The sequence below is a fragment of the Carassius carassius genome, chromosome 14 (assembly GCF_963082965.1).
Source record: "Carassius carassius chromosome 14, fCarCar2.1, whole genome shotgun sequence".
Classification (NCBI taxonomy): domain Eukaryota; kingdom Metazoa; phylum Chordata; class Actinopteri; order Cypriniformes; family Cyprinidae; genus Carassius; species Carassius carassius.
In genome coordinates this window covers 17,559,014-17,572,336 of record NC_081768.1, presented here as the reverse complement: position 1 = coordinate 17,572,336, position 13,323 = coordinate 17,559,014, and the positions used below count along the sequence as shown (strand labels likewise).

Genomic DNA, 13,323 nt, shown 5'->3' with positions numbered 1-13,323 from the left:
AAAACTTAATGACCTAAAACTTTTGAACGATAGTTTTAGATTTTGTTCTTCAGGAAATACATTTTGTCAGACTAAAATGCTTCTCAATTCAATAAGCCATTGATAAGATTGATTAATCTCTCAATATGTCTATAATATTATTTGGAATCAGATGGTTTTTAATATCAGATACGTGTGAGCATTGTGTGCGTACCACTTTAGAGTGTGTGTGTGTTTCAAGCAGGGGCACATGTGGCCACTGAGTGTAGGGTTGAGGGGCGTCTGGCACACCGCCCGAGCCAGCATGTGGGCGAGTGAGTGAGTGAGTGTGGGTGTATCCACAGTACCTCCAGCCTGAACCGAGCTTCTGCTGGGAGCACAACATCCTTCTGTTTCCTCTACAACTTTACATATAAGTGAATATCCACCTCCTCGAACCAGAGAGAAACAGATACAAAGAAAAGTTACATTTCCACTGCCGCCCCGTAATGAAAAGGATGTTGTTTTTAGAGTGGGCATGTAAGTGAGCTTTCCTCACATAACTGGAGCTGTTAAAATGGTTCGTCACCTTTGCAATTACGCAACATTTCTCACAAGAGCTCACAGACCGAGCTCAGAGGTGAGATGGAGCGATTAGAGAGAATCTATACGTGTGAAATATTTATAGTTGCGTCTAACATAGGAGAGACGTTTTCATTTGAATTATGTACACGCTAGAGAGGATTTTCGCAATGAAATCTTTTTCGTTGTGCTTTTTATAAACTCTTCATAATGGATTGAATATGTTCTAGCTAATCTTTATAGAATTATTCAATACAAACAGAAAGTTAGAAAGTGCATGAATTTGTGTGCTGGCCAAAACATAGGAAAATCAATTTGTGAGAGTTTACCGCATCGCACTGTTCCTCTCTCTCACTGTCTACATGCTTTGTTTATTGCGATGCTGAAACACACATTTCTCCTGCTGTTGGTATGTAAGACAGAAGGTGTCGGAGCCAAACTTCAGCCCTCGGCTCTGATTAAGAGACTGAGAGGTCTGGTCCCTCCCCCGTCTTCAGTGCCCCGGGTGTCTCTGCTCTGTAGGGCACTTCACCCCACCGCCCGTGGGTTAAGGTGTACGTGTTAATAAGTTAGTGCAAATGGCTCCGGCGTACATGCAAATAGCCGGGGCCCCACCTCAGATATTCTTGATCGGGCGCACAATCTGTGCTGCGAAGAGCTGCAACAGCGTGGCACGCATGAAACATTTGGAAAATCAGCTTGATTTATTTTTACATTCAAGCCAACGCCAAGCAACACAGGGGTTTTCGGCACACAATGTTTCACTCCTGCGAGTTATTTATTTATTTTCCACGTGGTATTCACATATTTTCTGCCTAGAGATTAGGGCCAGTGATATATGAAAGGCTCGGAGTGTTGGCCAACGATTGTGCGTAATAGCCTCGGCTTTATAGAGAGCATCAGTAATACATATGCATATCAATCCTATTTTTATTTCGTAAATGCATTCTGGGCATCGTTTTACTGCTGTGTAAGATGATTGACATTAGCGTGGTAAAAGCCACTTTGGGATGTAGTAATCAGAGTGTTTGTTTGTTTGTTATTTTATATTCCTGACTGATTTCATATTGTCTCATTAATGTACAGTTAAAAGGGCAAACAATCAAAAGTTACTTTTAGGTCAAGTAACAAAAATAATTTGAGATTTTGTAAATATTAAATGCTATCCTTGTAATTTCTAATACATAAATGAATTACATTTGAAATGAGGATAGAATTTTTGTACTATTAGCACCAGACATTCAATGTACTTTTATCTTTACTTTATAACTCAGTTCAGTTTAATGAATGCATTTAATAAGCTATTTGAACTAGACTCCTGTATGTTTTGGGTAATAAATATAGTCTATTGTTATTCATATAGACTGCAACATGTATTATGATTTCTTAGTATTGTATTTTCTCATTACTTTGTGTCTGTTTGTTCTTTGAAAACTGATGCATTTGGGGGTGACAAAATTTAAAAAAAATATGCAGCTTTCCCCTGTACATGGGAAAACTTATAAATAGTTGGATTTTTTTATTTTTTATTATTGATTTCTGAACTTGGAAATAATGAATATTTCTATGCATTTTTGTAGTTATGCTGAAACAAAAAACACAAGCCGGAATATGCTCTTATAGAGTAAAACATTCAGTAACATACTGGACATCATAATGCCTATTTCAATATTTTGATTCTTTCTGTGAATCGATCAGACCGGTTCACAAATCAGTCGGAACGATTCATTACTGAATTAGTCAATAGTTTTTTTTTATCTTTATCATTTGTTCACATTTTTTCACATTACTGGAAAGCTTTTGGAAAATTCATAGAAATAAGTTGTGAATTTCACTGAATAGAAAAAGCATAATATAATGCATAGCCTGTCAAAATGAATTTCAGAAAGCATTAATAAGTATTTAAAATAAAAAGCTTGTTAGGAAAATTACATCTCCTGCGGTGTGGCAAGCTATACTCCATCCAAATGAGCATTTTGCTAATTCTTTTATAATTATTATGCATGCTGCTTTTACGCCCTTTTATTACTTAAGAGACATGCTTTTGTGCTTTTTAAAATGTATGTCACTGCAGAACCACATAATGAGTGAAGATAGTTCAAGTTAATTGAAGGCATCTAAAATATCCACTTGTACATTTAAATCAAAGTCTCAATGTTGAACGAAAATGTTTGTCAGCTACACTGATAGAGAATCATTCTAGACTGCTAGAAACAAAACCCAGCTTGATATCTGATTATTTGTCCAAAATTCACCTGCTCCGAGTCCCCGCTCACACAAGCTCCTCAAAGGTTCTCTCCTCTCCGCTCAGCCCCACAAACACACATCTGCCAATGAGCGTCTTTACCAATTATCACTCCCTCTCACCAACACACACAGAAGCAAACACGCTCCTGTTCCTTAAAGGAGTGTTGTAGCGCATACGCAGATGTGTGCCTAAATCTACAGGCTTCTGTCAGCCATATGGCAGCATAAAGAAAGATGGTAGCAGCGTGTGGATGTGCGCGGAGGGGAGTGTGGATGGAGAGCCATGTGTAGCTGTAGCTGGAGCACTGCTGAAAAGGCTGGAGGAGATGGTGCAATGGAACAAATGTCCGCCTGTGCCGGGGCCGAGAACAGCCGCGCTGCTGCCGGGGAGACGGCTGGGCCTCGGGCGAGGGCTGCTTCATCTGGTTCCCTGCCACCCACCCCCGCTACACACCCCATCCTTCACTTACACACACAAACGTGCATTTAGTGCTGTGTGTGTGTAAGAGAGAGAGAGTGGAAAGAAAAGCTATTCCACTTTTCCCAAAAGCAAGAAAGCTTAGTAAACTTTTCACTTGCAAATGAAGTTGGCAAGGAGTAAAGGAGATGGCATGCGTGATGTGGATGATGCTTGTCACTGTTTCTTTGGCATCCACATGCTGATCGCTGTCTTTTCTGAGTCAGATGTACCTTTTAATGTTTATTCTATCAACTCGCTTGGAACAAAAGCTTTTGAAAAGAGGTCAGAGTTATTTGGACTTCTCTTTTTTCACATCAAACGAGAGTCTTATAATAATTGTGCTTATTCCAATTATTAAATCTGAACTTTGCTGGCAGACAATAGGCCAATGATCGCTATACTTTATGTGGACTTTGTTTTAGTTTTTTTCAAAATCTCTAACCTAAATATTAAACTTCCAGTATGTAATGCATACCTCAATGCTACAGACACAACTGATGTCTCAAGTGGTGCTGCTTGAGGAGAGCTATGCCATGGATCCTGTTCACACTTCTATGTTTGGAAACTTGAAGGTACAATAGCAAACATTATTTTTGCTTTCTCATTTGAGAGAGATGGATTACAGCAGTCAGAAGAGAGAGATTTCAAAGCAGCTGAAGAGAAATCTCACAGAAGTGTTTAAAATAAAATGAACAAAAATATTTACGTTTGCTAGAATTACAATTTGAATCACCACTTACATTTATTCAGATAATATAAAAGTCTAGTTAACCTTTGTTATTTAATAAGTGTCAGAAATTGGTGTTTGGGATCATATGCATTAAGTATATCAGGATATTATTTAATCTCTTTTTTCTTGCTAATCACCATCATCATACACTACCACTGAAAATTTAATTATATCTGTAACATTTTCTTCATGGTTTTCGTCATGTTGTGAAATATTATTGCTTTGTAAAATAACTGGTTTCTATTTGAATATTTATTAAAATATATTATGTCAAATATATCAATTGTATTTGTTCCTGCGCTTATTTTAAATTTTTATCTTTTTATCTATCATTTTTAATATGTAAATTTGATACGCAAGAAACAGTTCTTATTATAAACAAAATTGAATACAGGCGTGTCCTGCTTAATATTTTGCTGATTATTTTGTTTAGGAATCTGTGATTAAAAGTTAAAAGGAACAGCATTTATTTGAAATTGATTTTTTTTTGTAACATTATAAATGTCTTTACTGTGGACTGCTGATCAGTGATTGCTGGATAAAAGTATTATTTAAAAAAAGAATAAAAATATCTTACTGCCCCCAAACTTTTGATTGATAGTGTACAGTAATAACTTAAAACTAATCCTAGTGTGAAAAAATATTAGAGAGACAATCCTAAAACACACCACTACTGTATACATTATAAATTATGCACTAAGCATATTTCAAAATACAGGTAACACAACAGAAAATTCAATACAAAAAAAATAAATATAGAATATATTTTTACGGCATTTTCAGAAGCATACATAAGTTTCTGGGCTCAGTGATTATGGATTCCTTGATAATCAGTAAGTGATTGCTTGGCCAAAAATTGATGAGAATGCCGAGTGGCTCTTAACATTAAAAATCATGCTGAAACATCACGCACACTCTCACTCTTCATTATTCAGCTAGGGGGCAGCAGGGAGCCTCTCCACCCTAATTTCCCTCTTTCGTCTACCCTTCGTGGGCCAGCTGGCCCACACTGCCGGGGGCAACAGCTCCGTGGCCTGCTGACAGAGCCTTGTGGAGCAGTGGCTCTACTGCTCCTGCTTACGCGGGTGCTGGGCACATCCCAAGGCATGCAAACTGTAAAACGCTACGTGGTGCATCCAAGCGCTCCCTATCCAGCACCAAGACCTCATTTATAACATCAAATAGTGCTCACTTAGCTCCTTTCACTGTTTGCAGTTAAAGCTAATGCTGGTAACAAACTTTATAGAGACCTGACATCGCATATGTTGTATAGCCTAATGTAAATGTGTGCATCACTTAAGAGCAGATTATAGTTGTAGTCTAGTGGATCAAAACTTTTTATTGACGTCAATAACATTGTGTGATGTTTGTACGTACAAAGTCATATCTACACATGGTCCAAACTCAGTTCTCCAAGTAAAAATCACAAATAGATGAAGCAGAGATTATGTGCAACAATAGAGATTGGCTCATCTAACAGGTTAAGGCCTGTGGTCAGTCGAGCTGTCTGGTCCTGGCAGAGGAGTGAGGGACTGCATCCTCGCTGCCGCTGACAGGCCTGTTTTAACTAGGCAAGCCAAGACAGACTGCATATATACTATACCGCTTATCCTTCCTCCAAGCCTCGCGTACCCGCTCCCGCCACTATCCACAGCATGCTGCCGACGGGAGCCCCGTAAATTCACTGGATTTAGTGATTTGTCATTCCATTTGTTGAGATCTTTTTCTATTGGTTTGTTTGTGCATGGAAGGAACTAAACCTGCCTCATTTGTTTTGATATGCTGTACTATGCAACTGCTATTGTTGCGGTTTTTGTGAGCCCTGTTGTCATTAGAATATCCTAAAAAAGATAAATGGTTTTATTTGTGTAGAATTTCATGTTTATTTCACACGTGAAATGTAAATCATTTAGGCTAAAATGATTTGTTACGTTCATTTAATGTAAATTTCTAAAATTTTTATTTTGATTGCTACACCACATTTTTCAGTCTGTATGTCAGCTGTTTTTGGGGGGGGGGGGGGGGCAGGGGGGTGTTGTTTTGTGTATTCACAAGAGCTGAGAGTGTATTCTCTGCTTCTTGCCAATTCATTTGGCCAATGCTAAACAGATGCTAAGCACTGAACATCGCTCATATAAATCACATACCCTGAGGCCACAGCAGGCCACATGAGTGAGGAACTTCAGTCCATCAGCATCCAGACTCGCTGTACAGGTGGCAGCACTGCAGGCCACTCGCGCTCTCGCACTGTTTATTATACTAACTCACAGAGCAGCGATCACCTGCAGATAATTCACACACACACACACACACAAAAGTTTGGAATCCATAAAAATATGTATTTTTATTATTCACATAACTATACACATAACTGTGTTTTATGTTGCTGAAGTGAGACAGACACAAACGCACTTCATAATAAAATAATGATAACACAGTTAAAAGTGCCCTCATTCAAATGATTTTGTAATACTTTTATTCAGCAAGGACATATTGAAGTTAAATTTTATTTAATTTATAATTTAATTTATACATTTTTATATTATTTTTATTGCTGTTTTTATACTCTATTGTTGATCAAATAAATGCAGACTTGGTGAGCACAAACTTTTGAATGATGATCAAAGTTAAAGTTAGCTTACAGACCACCAGTGGTCCTCAGTTTGAGAACCTCATGATATTTAGGAATTTTTTTAACAATTTGAAAAGCACATTCATATTTGTTTTAATTGCTGGACTGGTTATAAGTGTTACTTGTGAACTGTTTGTAATCTCTTACCCCCAGTGAATCAGATTATTTTAAGGTCCAATTCTCGCTATTAACAAACCATTGTCTTTTGTCTCAATAAACTGATTTGCTGCTTACTATTAGTTAGTAGGGTATTTGCTAAGTTTAGGTATTGGAGCAGGGATGTAAAATATGGTCATGCAGAATAGGTGCTTTATAAGTACTACTAAACAGCCAATATGATAACAGTCATGTTAATAAACAACAAGTAAATAATGAGAATTGGTCATTGTACTTAAGTGTTACCAATAATTGCTTTTAAAAAGTAAAGCCCAGTATTCTCTAAGTGTCATTTTTTTGTGTTTTCTAAACATGTAAATGACCAGTACGGTTACCTGAGTCCTCCTTTCTCTCTTCAGCTGTGGGGTTAGCAGTGTCTGTGTGTTGCGCTGGCTTCAGTTAGCCTGGGAGCCAGCAGATGGTGTCCTTTCACCAGGGTCAGCAGGGAAGCTCTACTCTGCCTTAAAACCCCTCTCCAGCTCTCTCAGTAGCGGGCAGAGGCAGCAGTGTCCAGGCCGGGCCAGCTCAGCCCAGCTCCATGCACTAAGCTGTATTAAAAACCTAATTAAGTTGCGTGCCAGTAAATGGAGGGAGGTTATTGGATTTGCAGCCTTAGCTGCTGGACAGCCTTCTAATTTAATCAGACTCCCGTTGTGAGTCCAGCTTCAGAGATGACTACAGGAGTTTTCTCTCCTTTTTTTTTCCTTCTTTGGGACAGTTTGTGGGAGTCAAACACAAACTAACACTGCTCTGAACAAGTGCACAGGTCATGCACATTGGAAGGATTTGAGACTTGTCCCTGAATGGCTGTAGAGTAGATAAATATGGGGAGATTGAGAGCTGTTTGACATATTGCTGATTAAGGGCGGTGTGATTGTATAATAGGTTAATGCAGCATGTGTCTCCAGAGGTGCAGAGGTGCTGCAGATGGCTTGTGTGTGAGGTGAGGGAATTACACAACCTGCTTTAACTGCTTCAGGATGCCTGACATTACACTGCCTGCCAGACTTTACTGAGGCCACAGAGCCGATTCTACTCATGCAACATACTGACACTCAAAATAAACCCTTTTTTTTATGTATTTTAAAATCTAATTTATTTCTGTGATGGCAAAGCAAATGTTATTCCAGTCTTCAGTGTCAAATGATCCTTCAGAAATCATTCTAATATTCTGAACCGGACGTTAAAAAACATTTCTTTTATTATCAGTATTGAAAACAGGTGTGTTTAATATCTTTATGTAAACTGTGATAGTTTAAGGATTCTTTGAAAAATAGAAAGTACAAAAGAACAGCATTTATTTAAAATCTAATTCTTTTTTAACATTATAAATATCTTTACTTTCACTATTTAATGCATGAATAAAATTATTAAAGGTTTTCAAAAAATCCAACCTTATTTTGATCGGCTTACAAACAGTTGTTTCATGGCCTGTGTATGTGATCATTTTGTACATAATTATAATTTTTTAATAAATGAATTATTATTACTGCTGTTGCTATTATAATGATTGTACAAAATTAACAATAACAATTATTCTAACAATTATTAATAACTCTAATTGAATGTGTACATTTTGCAAAAGAAAAGCATTTAAAATAGAAATAAAACTAACATTATAAATGTCTTTAAATTTTGATCAATTTAATGTATTAATAAAAGTATTCATGTTTTTCAAAAAACAACCTTTTGATCGGTAGTGTAGATAGATATCTTACAAAAAAAGGTTTCATAGACTATGAATGTGATTATTTTGTACATGGTATTATTAATTATTTAATAAATTAAGTAAAATAAAGTAAAAATGAAGTATTATTATTACCGCTGTTGCTATTATGATGATTGTACAAAGTTAACAATTGATAATAATATAGCAACTAATAATAATAGCAATTTATTTTTCCATGCAATTGTTAATTTGTCATTATTAAAATGGATTTTAATCATTTACTTTTGTGGTGAGAGGGCTGTAAATCCATGTATTTGGATCTATAATCTCCCTGTATTAGCAGACACATACAGCGTACAACTCATTTCATATACAGTAACTCATAAGTCATACATGTGTCTGAACACCGTTTATACATATTTACTTTGAGTGATTAGAGTCTGTGTTTCAGCATACTAATGATTGTTTTTTTACTAATATTAAATCAGTCTCAAACAATAAACCTCATGTATTTCGAGAAGAAAAATAAACCCTGTGTCTAAAAAGCAGATGGCACCTAAATGATGGACATGTTCTTGCAGCTCTCACTTTGGAAGTTTCTCTTATTCTTCCATTTCTTTCTATTTGGTAAACAACAGCAGATGAATGATACTTTGTGAAAGACCTGACGAACAGCAGAAATGGTAGATAAAGGTTTGGATGGGTGCACTAATACAGACGAACATTTGGAGCTAAGTAGTGTGTGGAGGAGGTTAGGGCCAGTGTCAAAGTGCTGCCAGACTCTGGAGGTGGGCGGCAGCAGTGGCGCCAGCTCCATACACAGCAGGGCCCGGGCCCGGGCATGGGACAGGATGCCCACCACAGCCCTGTGATCAGCCCTGTCCAGCTCACACCAGGAAGGCCAGCAGAGAAAAGAAAAGAAATGAGGATGAGGGCGTGGGAGACAAAAGAACAACAGCACTTGACTGAGGCCTGAGGACAGGAACAAGCAGTCACACAAACTATTCTGCTCACACTCCCAAATAAGATGGGATTTAAGGAATCAGAGGTGAATGACGAAGAAACATCTACTGTCACACCAGACAGAGAGAAAAGAAAGGCTTGAAAATGCCTCTGGCTCCAGTCAACAGGAGAAGCAGGAGGCCCTTTTTCAACACATGCATTCATTCCTATTAGAATCCTGTACAGAAGTGCTTTGACTTTCTGAAAAATGCACTTTTTTTATGTTGCTTACCCTATATTCAACATAGGACAGATAATAAATTAGATGTATTTTTATATTATAATAGACATTTGTGAAGGTAGCACCATATTTAATTTCCAACATGAATGAAAATATGAATTGTTCTGTGGTTTAACAACTTAATTATTCTTTAGCTGAAAAAATATATATATATATTTTCAAAAGACTTTCTATTGACTCTATAACTCAGTAAAAGTTGTGAGTTGTGAAAATGACAATATCTTGGACTTTTATACAGGGCATGTCATTGTAAAGACAATTGTTTGAAAGCTTGACACCGAAACAGTGATTCGAACAATGGTTTGAGAGTGGGCGGGACTATCTGTTTCTCCAGCCAATGGCAAATGGGGGCAGAGTTTAGTTTTATGGTCTTTTAAGAAGATTAATGGCTTCAGTACCTATTTATCGGACACGCTGGCCATGTGAGGTCATGTGATCAGTCATGAAGAGAGAACCCATCACTGTGATATTCCATATAACCACACAATGAAATGCAATGAGAGGAGTCAAAAGTCACAGTTTCCTTATTTTAAGGAAAGAGTCAATAAAAAACATACGAGGAAATGTGGCTTCATAACTGGTCACTTCCTATAAATGAAAAAGAAGCCTCGACATAGTTTTTTTATGCTTTAAAAAAATCTCATGTTTTCATTTACATAATAACTAACTAAACTGACTGTAAATCATGGCAGAATTTAAATTTGGGGGTGCACTGTCCCTTTCAGATAATGATAATCTGTTAAATGTTCACTTTGTGAAAATGAGCTATTAATACACAAAAATTCTGAGCAATTCTGTCATTTCGACAAACATCCCAAAATTCAGAACATGCTGCTGAAAAACATAAAGGCCAAGAGAGTATTTATGAAACTCAGTCAAACCTCAGTCTAGTACAGTGCCTTTCATCTCTGTGTGTGTGTGTGTGTGTGTGTGTGTGTGTGTGTTGTCAGACTGCAGCAGCTGGACCAGCACTGTCAGGCCAGTTCCCAGCAAGTGCTGCAGCTCCTCAGCCGACAGAAGCAGCTCATGCAGGAGCGCCAGCAGCTCGCTCACGACATGCACCACCTGCAAGCCCAGGTCAGTCTCTGTTACACACTGAACTCACACCTCAGCTTGCTCTTTATCATCATACCTCATGATTGCCTTTAAAGTGCTTTACCTACTTCAAAGATGGAAGTATTAACATCTCATCAGTGTAATGAAAAAAAAGAAAAGTTTATTTTACTCTCAAATAAATCATTATGAATATATTTTAATTAATTTTAATTGTAGGCCAGAGCCAGCCCATACATTTCTGACAGGCTGAGCTCATGTGACGGATTCAGGTTCAAATCTATTCGTTTTATGACTTGAATATCCACTTTCGGTTCTAAAGCTTAGAAAATAACATGAAAGCTAGAATATAAAAAATATTATATAAAAAATATCATATACAAAAAAATTATGTATATATGTATGTATAGGCACCTCTCGATCCAATCCAATTCTGGGAATCACAATCCAGTTCAAAGATTCCAATAAAACATTCTGGATCTACATTTTTTCTTTCTTATTAATTCATGAGTTAACTCACTTTGAATATCAAATTTATTTGAAAATTACTTGTATATTCATAAACTATTTTATAAAATAATTATAAATCAATGATAAATCAAAACAGTTATATGTCAAGAATTTTAGCTTCAAAACAAAGCTTCGGATGCATTGAAGAGAGAATTGTAATGCATTAAATAATTTTTCTCTGATCTCTTATATATATACAGTGATAGTCTAATCATAATCCCCATCCAGAATAATGAGAAAGTAAAATATCTGGGTGCATTGTTGTGATAAGAATTTTGGGGTAAAATGTGCTTAATTTGTCATTAAAAAAATCCCTAAAAGATATAGTGATGATAAAATGGGTTCTATTTTATTTATGCTTAATATAATTACTTCTGAATCTTTCCATTTTGTAGTAAAATGTGACCTGCATCCATAGAGAGAGAGAGAGAGAGTAGAGCACACAAGCAGCACAGCAGCTGGTAGCCATGGCTGCACATCACGCTAGACTAGGCACCCACAGATGCTCATCCAGATTGCTGCTAGAGGCACGTCAGCAACAGACAGCGAATCGCCGAATGCTGACATTCGTTGGAGATTATTGCAAATGGAGTGATGCTCCGCAAAGCTCCGCCGCTTTCGGCTCTGTTAATACTACCATGCTGTTGTTTTGTTATTAGAGCGACTTAGTAATTCAGACTCTCCCTCTGAGCATTTGTGTAAGAACACCCACATGCTGACCGCTCAGACTGCGTCCTGCTCGTGCTCACTGCTCATTATACATGGCCAATTAGGAATTATACTAGGCTGTTTGAAATAAATGAAAGCGTTGTATGAGACAGAAGACAGAAGTGTGGTTCATTCCTCTTCTGTTGAGATGATTAGAGTAGTTTACAGTACTTGTCAACATGGTGGTGCTGGGTTTCTTTCTGAGGCTCCATTATGGTTGTCCTGTGTGTGTCACTTTCTCCTCAGGTGCATGTTGAGAAGAGAACGGACACGCTGGCCATGTGAGGTCATGTGATCAGTCATGAAGAGAGAACCCATCACTGTGATATTCCATATAACCACACAATGAAATGCAATGAGAGGAGTCAAAAGTCACAGTTTACTTATTTGAAAGAAATAGTCAATTAAAAGCATACGAGGAAATGTGGCTTCATAACTGGGCATGATTGAATGGTGAATGAAAATTCCTTTGTCTTGTGTTTTTAATAAGTTATATATCTTTTTCTATTTATTTAATCAAAGATATAAAAAAATAAAACACTCTGTTTTAATAATCTCTCTGTTTTTTTCTCTCTCTATAGATATCCCTTTCATAAAAAAGAAAAAAATAAAATAAAATAAAATGGGTAAATTCTATAAAATATTAAATTTAGGGCTGCACGATTTGGGGAAAATGTCATATTGCGATTATTGAGGTCAATATTGCGATATGCGATTGCGATTATAATAAATTGTATCATGAGTCAACTTGATGGGTTTTAAAGGAAAATGCACACACAGATTAGTGATAATGCTAAAATGTGTATTTGTAAAACTAGAAATGTTTTCAAAATAAATAAAAAAATGAACATTTGCATTTATGTAAACTTATTTTCTCAAAAGTAAAGCTAAATAAATAAGACAAATAAAAACATACACATTTTCACAAAAATAAGATTTTTTTAACATTTTTGTCCAAACAAACATGGATGGACATTTACTCAGGATGTAACATATACTCTCTGTATACACGGTTGAAAACCCAAACCACTAAATCTTAAATGACCAACAGGTACTTCCAAATCCTCTTTCTAAACAGTTAGGCTAATCTTATCGCATTAGAGGTTCTTTGACAAAAACACAAGCATATCGACTTTCTCTGGTTTCAGACAGGAGCGATGATTTGACACAACATTGCCACTAGCACTAAAAGCTCTCTCTGATGCAGAGCTTGTTGCTTGTATGCCCAGATATTTCTGTGCTAGTTTGCATAGCCTAGGGAAGCTGACTTTGTGTGTCTTCCACCATTTCAGTGGATCTTCTCCATGGTCTACACATGGCATGTAAATGTAAACATTGATTTCAGAGGCCACTGCTTCTCTTAACTGTGCCATGG

General features: G+C 36.9%; 1 protein-coding gene across 4 annotated transcripts in view; it reads left to right on the top strand.

The window, feature by feature from the left end:
* sdccag8 (SHH signaling and ciliogenesis regulator sdccag8) overlaps positions 1 to 13,323 on the top strand; it is a 59,382-nt gene that overhangs the window by 36,981 nt on the left and 9,078 nt on the right. The window contains exons 17-18 of one of the 4 annotated variants that reach the window (XM_059566473.1): positions 10,628 to 10,754; positions 12,195 to 12,486. In XM_059566473.1, the coding sequence (XP_059422456.1) occupies positions 10,628 to 10,754; positions 12,195 to 12,233 (166 nt within the window). In that variant the 3' untranslated portion in view covers positions 12,234 to 12,486. The other 3 variants (XM_059566472.1, XM_059566475.1, XM_059566474.1) reach the window with 3 other exon arrangements.